We start from the raw sequence: 13,312 nt of genomic DNA on the forward strand, positions 1-13,312 counted from the left end.
CTAAAATTGTCTTCTCATCTGGCAAAATATAAACTTGGCAATGTTATGTCATAACTCTCCTCTCTACATTGCTTTAATTTTACTGATGTGCAAAACACAACTAGACTAATAATTCAGACTGTAATAATCTTCAAGTCTTGAAAGAAGTCTTTCTTCACTGAAAATCTATTTTTAACCTACAAATAACAGGTCTGAACCTAACCAACATTACTGAAGAACAAATATTCTGGAGTGGCTCTTGAACAAAACTAATCAAATGAAACAGTATTATTTACAAAAGCTAAGCAGGGTCAAATGTCTGTTTTGGAGGCAATATGGCACTAACTCTGAACTCAGAATATATGGGATTCATCTCCACCACTTACTACCTCATTTTCCTTCTTTTTTTTTTTTTTAGAGATAGGGTCTCGCTGTGTTGGCCAGACTGGTCTTGAATTCCCAACCTCAAGCAATCCTCCCACCTTAGCCTCCCAAAGTGCTAGCATTACAGGCATGAGCCACCATGCCTGGTTCCTCACTTTCATTATCTGTAAAATGGGACTACCAGTGGTACTTATTCTACTACTGTGAAACCTAAGACACATTTTTTTTTTTCTTTAAAGAGAGACAAAGTCTCACTACGTTGCCTAGGCTGGTCTCAAACTCCTGGGCTCAAGCAATCCTCCTGTCTTGGTCTCCCAAAGTGCTGCGAGCCAGACACATTTTTAATAACAATAAAGCAACTAATACTTTACTGAGAGCTTACTCTGTGCCAGACACTGGCCACTGGCTTCACATCAGTTTGTACATATGAAGTATTTGGTATGACTCCTGGCACATGCTAAACAATATATATATTAGCTAATATTATTAATCATTACTATCATAAGAATCATGAATAAAGTTAACAATGGTTTAATATAGATACTTGAGACAGTTATAGGGGCAAGAAAGGCATCTACTAAAGGTGCTAGAAATTTGGCTGTCAAAGACTATCTTGAGAATGCAATACCGATCATTTGTGGAAAGACTTATTTCACCAAACGCTTCCTGCAGTTAAAAAAAAAATAACTGGCTTTGAAGTTAGCTAAACTTGAATCATCCAAATAATCCAAAGCTCCAATTTGCCTTGCGTAAATTTCTTTTATCTGTCTGAGCACCAGTGACTTCATCTGAAAATGGGAACAATAGCTATCTAGTTGAGATACCAAAGAATTAAGAGATAATACAGTATGAAAGCAGTTATCACAGTGCCTATGAAGATTTTGTTGTTGTTGTTTCCAAAGCATAGAGATCAGGTTACATTATTTAAAAATAATCCAACAAAATAAGGGTCATTAAGTAGCTATGCCAAGAAAAAATAATACACTAAAAGATTATGACAACTTGTTAGGGTCATAAGCTATAAAACATTAAAATAATGCACTAAGACTTTTTAAAGTCTATCATATGAAACTGAAATCGCCATCTAATCTAAATAAATAAATCATCCCAGTGTTTCATCAGCTCAAATCTGAAGAAAATACAAGAAAATGTCTCTAGTTAATCACCAATAAATGTTAAGTTACCTCAGAGCAAAAGAAGAAAGTTGTATATACCCAGCTGGCCAATATCCAATTCCAACAACACAGAAAGGCAGCCTCTAAAGCCCCAAAGTCCCTAGATACAGGAACTAGGAAACCCAAGCAACAACCTAGTTCCACACATTTGTAGTGCCCTTCCTAAGCCCCATTAAAAGGCAGGAAGTGGGTATGCAGCACTCTCAAGGGTATCTACCACTGAAGGAAGAGGCAAAGGAGAGTCAAATATAAACTCATAGTCCTGGATTGTAGCAAAGAAGAGAGGCTCACTCAAGGGAAGCAAAGCTGCATTTCCTGTTCTGTTCCTGATAACTGCTACACTGAAGTCTTAAGACACCTTTCTTATACGCAAGGATGATTACAAGGAAGGCATACGTTAGATTTCTACTCACCACCTTGAGAAAAGGATAACCACTGCTGAAAACTGTTTGCAGTAGAAAATTAATTATACCAATTTTATCTTTTTAAAATTCTTATTTAACCCCTTAATGATTATTTTAGTTCATTAAACTCTTAAAACTTTTTCTTCTGGTTTACTTACCTTTAAAGCTAATGCTATCTAGAAATGTCTACCTGGAATTTCTTATTTTGCCAAGAAAACAATTCTCTTTCTACCCCACAATCTAATCAGAGCCTAGAATATGCAAAAAGACAGCAATCTATCATCCAGGACAGAAAGAATCCACGAACATGGTTGCAAAATGACAAAAACAAATAAAGCCTAATCATAAAACTATAAACAAGGCCAGGTGTGGTAGCTCAACCTTGTAATCCCAGTGCTTTGGAAAGCTGAAGTGAGAGGAAGGCTTGAGAACAGGAGTTCAAGATCAGCCTAGGCAATATATTGAGACCCAGTACCAACAAAAATTAAAATTTTAAAAATTAGCCGAGGTTACAGTGAGCTATGATTGTGCCACTGCACTCCAGCCTAGGAGACAGAGCAAGACTCTGCCTCTAAAAATACAAATCAATAAATCAAACTCTGAATAGGCTAATTATAAGGCATACATTAGAACCACAGACCTCTAAACGCTTACCACAAATGCAAGCCTTGTCCTAGCACTAAATTTGGCTTCAAAAGATTTGCAGATAGTTTAAAAATAAGCTTCCAAATGACTTCTAATTATTTACACAGAAGAACACTTACATATTTAAACATACCCCCTTTTAATTATGAATAATGCATAATTATAAATTAACTATGAAATGCCAGTCTTTACACATAATATTTGGTCAAATCAATAAATGCCTGACACCTGGACTTGTGCAAGGAGGACACAGGGGTATATAATCTCTACCCACAGGAATTTTAAAATATACTTAGAAAATGTTTAAATGTTAAACAATATCTTAACAGTCATTCAAAGAAACAATGGAAGAGATATTTTAAGGTAACACACTATTAGCTCCCAAATGAATGACTTTGTAAATGCCCCCTTACATAAAGAGAAAAGCGAGAGAGTTGGCAAAGTTGTGGTTAGAGAAGCACTCCCAAGAAAGCAGAAAGTGCATGAGGTCTCCAAATTCACAAACATTAACTGTAAAACAGTTAAGAGCTTACTAATTTACTCTTGATTTCAGAGAAATACAGCCTGAAATGGACAGCAGTAATTGCAAAGTTATTGCTCCCCTCCTAAGTCAAAGATACCAGAGGATGGTCACCAAGGATGGCCACAGCACACTTCAAATGGATGGCGCTCAAAGAGGTCTTGCATATCTTCGAGATGCTTGGGGAATCCTAATGGACATGCGCTGGCGTTGGATGATGTTGGTCTTTTCTGCTTCTTTTGTTCTCCACTGGCTTGTCTTTGCAGTGCTCTGGTATGTTCTAGCTGAGATGAATGGTGATCTGGAACTAGATCATGATGCCCCACCTGAAAACCACACTATCTGTGTCAAGTATATCACCAGTTTCACAGCTGCATTCTCCTTCTCCCTGGAGACACAACTCACAATTGGTTATGGTACCATGTTCCCCAGTGGTGACTGTCCAAGTGCAATCGCCTTACTTGCCATACAAATGCTCCTAGGCCTCATGCTAGAGGCTTTTATCACAGGTAATTTTGTCTTTGTTCTTAAAAAAAAAAAAAAAAAAAACAGGTGTTTGGAAAGGGTATAGTCAGTTATAAGTAATACTGTTACAGAATAATTTATCTATATTAATAGCAGGTAACATCTAAGATAGAAAAGAAACAGTTTAGAGCCAAAAAAAAAAAAGGAGAAATGCATTAGGAACCTGTCTCAATGCCGAAATTTTACTTACTGGAACTACTTAAGAAAAAAGAGATCAGTATGACACTAAACTGCAGACATATCCTATATAAAAAAAAAAAAATTAACAAAAGGTTTAAAAGGTTTTCACTGAAGCTAATCATTTTGTCAAACAAATGAATAAATACATTCAATATATATTTTGACAGTCATTTTACCTAACACAGGAATTTGTTCTTTTTTCCTTCACTGGGCTAGAATTCCCTCCTATGAGTTCATCTTTTCAACATTTACTTCATGCCAGTGAGCCCAGAACACCACAGTCAGCATTATATGTTAGAGAACAAGTTACGTACACACATTCTTAGCAAAATGCACTGGAAATATGTCCACAAAGATTATGAAATTTTGCTCATGAACACAAAAAACTCTTTCCTTTAAAGAAGGACTAGTGCCCCTTTTATGTGACATACATACTTTTAAAAGAAAACTTGGCTTTAATATACTATTCAATAATAATCTGAGAAGGTAAGCATTGGGCCGTATGCAGAATGATCTGGAATGAAATCCCAATGTGCTACCAACCAGCTCTATAACCCGCAAATCACAAACTTCTACAACAAGAGTTCCTACACTGGGTCAGTTCTTTGGATACAATTAAGGGGGTTTATAAACTTAGATGGGAAAAACTTATATCTCTTGGCACAAACCACTAATTGAAACTTGGCATTTCCTACAGGCAACAAAAAACAGTATCATCAGCAGTATTACTAGCTTTGATTCAAACAGAAATCATACATATTTTGTCATACCAAACCAGAATACTTCAAAATCACAGTAATAAACCCACCACTAGACTGTTATTTAATGTATCAGTAAGGTACATATGGTACTATAGTATCATTTCTTAAATGTTCAACTGAATTTCAATAATTTGGTTTCTTTTATATTTTAAGCACTTAAAACGTAATTCTGATAAGTACTTACTTCTTAGACCTTACCAACAGCCTGTCAACAAAATCTGTGGCACAAAACTGATTTAAGAAACTCTTATCTATAGCTTAGGGCGCAAGGAAGATACACCTGAAAGGTGCACTGAAATTACCTGATAGTCAGTCCTCCCTTGCCCCAGAAAAGGTACATTTCAAAGTTTAAAAATTCTTCAAAGTATCCCTCATTTTTTTTTTTTTTTTTGAGATGGAGTCTTGCTCTGTTGCCCAGGCTGGAGTGCAGCTGTACAGTACAAACTTGGCTCTCTGCAATCTCCTGCCTCAGCCTCCTGAGTAGCTGGATTACAGGCATGCACCACCAGACCCAGCTAATTTTTGTATTATCAGTAGAGAGAGGGTTTCATCATGTTGGCCAGGCTGGTCTCAAACTCCTGACCTCAAGTGACCCGCCCGCCTCAGCCTCCCAAAGTGCTGGGATTACAGGCGTTAGCCACCGTGCCCAGCCAAAATATCATTCATTCTACTGGTCCCCTCTCCATCCCAAAGCATTCTACTCTGAACCTAGTCTCTGCTTCAACTTAATCTGGCTGTAGCCAAGTTGCATTTATTTTCTATTACTTTTTCTTAAGCACAGGCAGGAATATAGGAAGTGACCACTTCTTTGACTTGGTAAGACACTAGAGGACGAAGTTTTACATTTCTCTGTAACAAAATCATTTTGCTTATTCATTTTGAAATCATGGTTTTTAAACAGAAATATACTTTGAAAAATGCTTCAGGCAAATAAGACTAACCAAATTAACAATGACTTCAATTCCTGACTCACTGAAAGGCATGGCACCAAGAAATGTGTAAATAGTTGATATACCCTTCTCATTCAGAAAAAGTATTGATGTTTAAAGTCTTCATGCTAAAAAAAATTCAATAATTTCTTATTTAGGTGCCTTTGTGGCGAAGATTGCCCGGCCAAAAAATCGAGCTTTCTCAATTCGCTTTACTGACACGGCAGTAGTAGCTCACATAGATGGCAAACCTAATCTTATCTTCCAAGTGGCCAACACCCGACCTAGCCCTCTAACCAGTGTCCGAGTCTCAGCTGTACTCTATCAGGAAAGAGAAAATGGCAAACTCTACCAGACCAGTGTAGATTTCCACCTTGATGGCATCAGTTCTGAGGAATGTCCATTCTTTATCTTTCCACTAACCTACTATCACTCCATTACACCATCAAGTCCTCTGGCTACTCTGCTCCAGCATGAAAATCCTTCCCACTTTGAATTAGTTGTATTCCTTTCAGCAATGCAGGAGGGTACTGGAGAAATATGCCAAAGGAGGACATCCTACCTACCCTCTGAGATCATGTTACATCACTGTTTTGCATCTCTGTTGACCCGAGGTTCCAAAGGTGAATATCAAATCAAGATGGAGAATTTTGACAAGACTGTCCCTGAATTTCCAACTCCTCTGGTTTCTAAAAGCCCAAACAGGACTGACCTGGATATCCGCATCAATGGACAAAGCATTGACAATTTTCAGATCTCTGAGACAGGACTGACAGAATAAGACTTATCCATTTTTTAATGTATTAAATACACCCAGCCAGTTATGCAGCTACTTTTTCTTCACTGTATCTTATGTTTTCTTTTTTCAATGCTAATTACAGCTCTCTGATTACATCATGGTAATCATGCCTACGCCCACATAAAAATGGCTGAGCTAACAATACACATTCTGGAAATATAACACTGTATTACAAAGTTTGTTACTTGCTGAAATCAATATAACTCAACTTGACAGACACTTATACAGAAATGTTGCTGGTGAATTTATAAGAATGTGGTATGATACTAGTAATGAAGGCAAAATGGACAGTGAAGTTTAACACAACTGAACTCCAAGAAAATCAACCATTAATCTCTCATTTTCATCTGCAAATTGAAGCAACAGTTTAGTTTCAAACCTAGCTCCCTGGGTGGAATGATGACTTCACTATACTTAGTGAATATCCTTTAAAAGCTGGGATTTTTTCAAGACAACAAAGATCATTCATTTGGTTCTTTATACTATGAAACTTGAGTAAGTATTACCTCCTTAATTTTTAACAACTAAGAACAAAAATTAACGAGAAAAGCAACAAAGTACAGATTTATATATAAACCTAAAAGCATTTCAACATGACACCCAAACACATACATATGTTCATATATTTGTGGCAAAAGGTGATCAGATTAGCTCCAGCCCAAATGGAATCTGCAGGGTGGTATTTTGCATTGCAAGGAGATGCAAAATTTTATTTACTTTAAAATTGTCCTCATAATAATCAAACAGTGATTCATCTAAATGACTTCTAGCAACCTAAGTAAAAACATTCCCCTCCTATGTATGATTGATTTGATCATATAAAACACCATGAAGGCTCTAATTCATAAATACAAAAATATATTTAAGTCTTTATAGATATAAAGCTTTACTTAGATATAACTTCAGTGAGTAGGGAAAAAAAATCTACAGTAGATAAAGCAAAAGATAATTAGGCAACAAAGCATTTTCAAACCCAAATTCCTGTTTCCAACTTCAAATAGTTTTTTCTATAAACACAAAATGAGTGTTTACTCACCAGTAGGAGGTTGGACTAGATGAACTCTATTATTTCTTTCTAAATCTAATAATCCATAAAAATTATGCTTCCTGTTTCATTTTTTATTTTATCTATGCTAAAACGAGCCCTTTCCTTTATGTCCAGTTTAAAATGATCATTTGCATGATTTTCATTTCAATAAAAAAAAACAGAAACTGTCCTTAAACAAACCAAAAACCAAAAGTCACCCTATCAGGTTTCAAACAGATTTGTGGCTGTTCTTTTCTGAAATTTCCCTTATTCAGGTTTCTGTGGGAAAAATGAAAGATTAACCTTCCCCACTGGTGATGACCTAGGCAGGAATCATCTCTTGAAATAAATACTAGCTGAGTAAAGGCAAGCAGGTGTGAAGAGCAGGGCTCAGCAGCAAGTCACATTTTTCTACTATTTGACCGAAAGGAAAAGAAAATAAAGAAGAACTCTGGAGTGGTCTAAGACTGATAATAGCAGAAGAATATCAAGAACACAGAAACTTAATTATTGTGAGCTTTTGCTGTTTGAAAATCTTAGACATTCATTCTTAAGTAGAAATCAGACCAACAGATTTTCCCAACCCAAGACTACTGTAACACATAAAGACGGCAAGAATTCTTATTTCTATAATAAATTAACAAGATTCACCTAATCTGTGAAAATAAAGTAGTACTGAAGACTCACATGGTATGTTTTTTCCTAAAGGGACTACATCACTTACACAGATCACACTCTCACTAGTTAAGTGAAGCTGCCCAGGGTGACATAAGTGAATGAGTAAAACCTGGGATCTAAGGTTCCATTCAAGTCAAATGAGTTTCGTATTATACTTAGTGTTTACACATAAATTTGGCATTTGAAAGCTAAATATGACTTCCCCTACACATGCCAAAAAAAACTATTGGTAAACTACTGTTATTTAATAAACATTTTATAAATCTATAAGAAACACGATCCAAAACTTTTTTGCAGGAGATAGAAAGCTTCTGGGAGGACTGTTCGTTGTTTCTTTCACTTATTTCAAATCATAGTTTCTAGGTTAAGGATTAGGTTTTCTATAGAAAGACCATTATCCTCTGAGGAAAATGAAGTAAAAGGAAAAAGGCGGGAAATTACTGGGAGGTAGGAATGGCTGCTCTGTCTTCCTGGATGTGCAGCTCACTAACCTGGATCATCTGGGCGCTTGGTCATGGAGTCTTGCATACATGATCAGGAAGACTACTTTGGAACTAACATTAAACGTTCCTTTGGAAACTGATAAAGATAGCATGACAGTTCCAACAAACTGGAGACATGTAGTTACCAAAAATCTTAGGGGCCTAGTTTTATGTATGTACAAGCCCATACTACCAACTACCAGAAGAGTCTATAACCAAAAACTGCTATGTCTATTAACAAGTATTTCATACCAAAATACACTAATTCGTATTGCAGTGGGCTGAGTGTACTGGTATCATCTGGATTATTTTTTAATAATCCTTTCATTTCACCCTTACATTATTATACTACAAGATGAGCACCAGAACTGATCTCCCCCTGTGCACAATCAATTCCTACTGAATAGGAATTCTAACTCTAGTATCAAAGACCTTTTTCCACCTTCACATTCTCCTACAGTTGTTCACAGGGATTATGTAAGCTTCTTACCCAGATGTCTGTAATTCTACCCATTTCTCTTTTCATAAGAAGCAAATACATGGTAAGCATAATTCCTAATTTTAAAAAGAACAGATCATCCTGGAACCTTCAGTACTCGAACTGTCTTTTTTTTTTTTTTTTTTTTTTTTTTTTTGAGACGGAGTCTCGCTCTGTCGCCCAGGCTGGAGTGCAGTGGCCAGATCTCAGCTCACTGCAAGCTCCGCCTCCTGGGTTTACGCCATTCTCCTGCCTCAGCCTCCCAAGCAGCTGGGACTACAGGCGCCCGCCACCTCGCCCAGCTAGTTTTTTGTATTTTTTTAGTAGAGACGGGGTTTCACGGTGTGAGCCAGGATGGTCTCGATCTCCTGACCTCGTGATCCGCCCGTCTCGGCCTCCCAAAGTGCTGGGATTAACTGTCTTAATGTGATGTCATCGGACATCTCACAATATACTCATATTGATCTCACACTGATCAACATATCAGTGTGTCTGAACAAACTAGTTTAGTATTGCTACTCTTAGAGAGTGTAAGATATAATTATGAACAATGTTTTATAAAGATCTACATTATCATCAACAAAAGTGGGTTACTTCCAAAAACTAAAAGCTCAGAATTTTTAGCACAGTTAATCTGAAGTGAGCATCTTTTCAAAAAGCATTCAAAGTCACTATGACATATTAGAATATATATGCATGTGGAAATTACCATATTTTAGTATACTAGCAGTTATAATACATAACAGTAGATACTAACTAGAAGTTAGTATCCTTAATATTCTGAGATACTTTATGTCAGTTTAGTTTTATGGAACTTGCCTTTTCAAATATATACCAATGGGATGTAAGGAAAAGAACCTTTACCTTTAATAGAGGGTGGCTAAGAAAGTTACCCTCATTGGATTAATGTAGTTAAAATATGAAAACCACAAATAATGATGACTAAACTTGAACATTCCAAACCACCAAAGTGTGAATATGTGTGAATAGTTAAAATCAGGCTATTCTTATTCTAGCAACTCTCTACTTTCCCAAGGCAACCCAGGCCATTTTCAGACAACTCTAATTATTAGATCTTTTAAGACTGTGTCCAATACCTGCCTCCTTGAACCTTCCAACAGTCAGCCTCTTTCTGCCCTTTAGACTCTTACAGATCAAGTCTAAGTCCTCACTCACATGATCATGATTAGTAAGCAGGTATTGATAGACAGTGACCCTATAAGCCCTCCTCCCCACTCTGCCCTGTCCACAATGTTGTCTCCTATCTAAACAGCTCCATTTTCTTCACACAGTTCCCATCACAAGGCTTCAAATGCTCCAGCCATCCTACTCCAATGTGTGGACCCTTTCAAGGTGTGGTCCCAGAAGTGAACACAATGCTTAGACTTGCCTTGACAACATAAAAGACAATGGGCCTATCATCTGACTCACTGAGGACACTTTAGGAAATACTGCCCATGGCTGAGAGGACATCAGCACACCACTGATGAACATGAAGCCCAGAGTCACTGAGATGGTTGTAATCTTTCCACAGGAGGCTGCTTTTACATGCAGCCACTCCTTAAATTCTGTAATTTCCTTATGTAAGACTTTTCATTTCTGCTGTTAAAACTCCCCATTTGATTACATTTGGTCTCTTGATTCACCTTGATTCTGATCCCATGTCCCTACTGTTCCACTCCATAGCTATCCCTTACAATATTGAATGATTAGAAAATCTGATCAGCACACCACAATATCCTCTAAAGAAATATTTTACACCCAGCACATAAGTGGGAATTCAGTATTTGTTGAATGAATGAGTTCATATGCTCTTATTTACAGTAATCCCGCCTTATCCACAGTTTTGCTTTACAGTTTCAGTTAACTACGGTCAATCGTGATCCAAAAATATTACAGTACTTTGAGAAAGAGAGACAGACTACATTCACATAACTTTTTTTTTTTTTTTTTTTGGAGACAGAGTCTTGCTTTGTCAGCCATGCTGGAGTGCAGTGGCACAATTTCAGCTCACTGCAGCCTCCACCTCCCGGGTTCAAGCGACTCCCCTGCCTCAGCCTCCCTCAGTAGCTGGGATTACAGGTGCTCACCACCACGCCTGGCTAATTTTTTTTGTATTTTTAGTAGAGTCAGGGTTTCACCATGTTGGCCAACCTGGTCTCAAACTCCTGATCTCAAGTGATCCGCCCACCTCAGCCTCCCAAAGTTTTGGGACTACAGGTGTGAGCCACTGTGCCTGGCCTCACATAACTTTTATTACAGTATATTATAATTGTTCTATTTTATTAGTTATTACTGTTAATCTCTTACTGTGCCTAATTTATAAATTAAACTTTATCATAGGTATATATGTACAGAAAAACAGTATTTATGGGATTCAGTACTATCTGTGGTTTCAGGTATCCACTGGGGGTCTTGAAATGTATCTCCCACAAATAAAGTGGGAGAACTACTATAATCCTAAAAATTCTGTAAGGCATTATCACTCATTTTATTACAAGACTAATGAGATCTGAGAGTTTAGAATAACCATGATCTTCTGATTCCAAATCCTGTACTCTTTAAACTACTGCTCATCCCCTCTACATATTCATGGCAAAAGTACTGAATCAGACAAGGATGGGAGCACAGGTCTTGACAAGCACCCCATGATTATGTTAACCCAATAGTCTACAAAATGGTTAAAGCTAACAATAAACTATCCACCTAGTCTGTTCCAAATTTCTTCATGCTATACACCTTTAATTTTTTTTTTTTTTGGACAGGATTTCACTCTGCCACCTGGCCTACAGAGTGCAATGGTGTGATCACGGCTCATTGCAGCCTCAACCTCTTGGACTCAAGCTATCCTCTCATCCCATGATGGCCTCCCAAGCAGCTGGGACTACAGGCACACACCACCATGCATGTCTAATTTTTGTACTTTTTTGTAGAGACAGGGTTTCACCAGGTAGCCCAGGCTGTCCAGCCGTGGCCTCCCAAAGCACTGGGATTAAGGCATGAGCTACCACACTGGGCCTTAATGGTTTTCATTAATGTAAATACAACTATGTATTCCCAGTGCCACATTCATAAATGAGAAATTTTAATTACTAATATCTTTAAGTTTTTAACAGAAACAGTGATACAAAGCTGTTATAATTACTTAGTTTTTAAAACAATCTGCAAATCAGTCTGTGAATGGTATTTACATATTTAACATACGTTTACAAGAAATATTTACCACTGCCCGGGCACGGTGGCTCATGCCTGTAATCCCAGCATTTTGGGAGGATGAGGCGGGTGGATCGTGAGGTCAGGAGTTCAAGACCAGCCTGGCCAATATAGTGAAACCCCATCTCTACTAAAAATACAAAAATTAGCCAGGTGTGGTGGCACGCACCTGTAGTCCCAACTACTCGGGAGGCTGAGGCAGGAGAACCACTTGAACCCGGGAGGCAGAGGCTGCAGTGAGCCAAGATCACACCACTGCACTCCAACCTGGGCGACAGAGTCTCCAGCCTTTGAGACTCTGCTCCAAAAACAAAACAAAACAAAACAAAACAAAAAAACCACAAACAAGAAATGATTACCATTATCAGTTATAATCATGCTCTGGAGAACTTTTTTAGCACTTGCAGGATTTGGAACTTGTAATGATAATTTTCATAGTACCAATTCATGGTACTACGAATTGGCATTATTTTCTCTCAGATGTTAACACCTACTGGTAGTTTGTAAGGCAGTACCTTTAATCAGTTAGGTAGCTCATCTTAACAGTATAAATTCTTTAAATATAAATTACATATTTAAATACAAATTTAAATATAAATTATGATTAATTCATCATAAACAATGAAATCCTGTTCCTTTATTATGTTCCTCTTCAGTGGCTACCTTAACTGTAATTTATCTGAGTTAATTTTTTTTGTTCTCATCACAAAACAAGAAAAAAAAAAAAAGGACTATACAGCAAAAAGTCCAGATGAATAAATTAGTAAATTAAGAACATTCATAGTTTTGGCCTTTGTTCTCTGATACAAAAGCAAAGATTTTAGCATTTGCCCATTTCTTCTCATCTGTGAGATGCTATCGACACTAGAAAAAGAGTTAGTAGATTGTTTCCTAACTTGAGTCTTCAGTTCACAAACTGGCCTTAATAAAGAATACATGCCTTGCAAAGAACACACAGACCAAGTAAGTCAAGTGAATCCTAATGGCTGTATTCATCTCTGGTTTCATGCAGCAGAGACTTCAAATAACCATGGAAGTTTAAATGCAGGAAATGCTGCAGCCCCATCTACTGGAGAGGTGCAGGTAACTGAGTCCATTTTTAATAAATTTATCCTTATGTGTGTAGGTAAGAA

General features: G+C 37.2%; 2 protein-coding genes and 1 long non-coding RNA gene across 8 annotated transcripts in view; 1 reads left to right on the forward strand and 2 right to left on the reverse strand.

Annotated features, from left to right (window-relative positions):
• GIGYF2 (GRB10 interacting GYF protein 2) overlaps positions 1-13,312 on the reverse strand; it is a 164,053-nt gene that overhangs the window by 84,975 nt on the left and 65,766 nt on the right. The gene's annotated exons all lie outside the window — the stretch shown is intronic.
• On the forward strand, positions 3,157-8,012 carry KCNJ13 (potassium inwardly rectifying channel subfamily J member 13). Of its 2 annotated transcripts, none has more exons than XM_050751574.1 (2): positions 3,157-3,616; positions 5,661-8,012. In XM_050751574.1, the coding sequence occupies exons 1-2, from the start codon at positions 3,157-3,159 to the stop codon at positions 6,281-6,283; spliced, it is 1,083 nt and encodes a 360-aa protein (XP_050607531.1). In that variant the 3' UTR covers positions 6,284-8,012. The 2 variants fall into 2 exon arrangements, with proteins under 2 accessions (XP_050607531.1, XP_050607532.1); XM_050751575.1 differs by having other exon boundaries at positions 3,157-3,380.
• Positions 6,141-13,312, reverse strand: LOC126932578 (uncharacterized). The gene is made up of 2 exons (XR_007718238.1): positions 10,143-13,312; positions 6,141-8,585 (listed from the first exon to the last, which is right to left on the reverse strand). It is a non-coding gene; the product is annotated as an uncharacterized LOC126932578 (long non-coding RNA).

Source organism: Macaca thibetana, chromosome 12 (genome assembly GCF_024542745.1).
Source record: "Macaca thibetana thibetana isolate TM-01 chromosome 12, ASM2454274v1, whole genome shotgun sequence".
In the NCBI taxonomy this organism is placed as follows: domain Eukaryota; kingdom Metazoa; phylum Chordata; class Mammalia; order Primates; family Cercopithecidae; genus Macaca; species Macaca thibetana.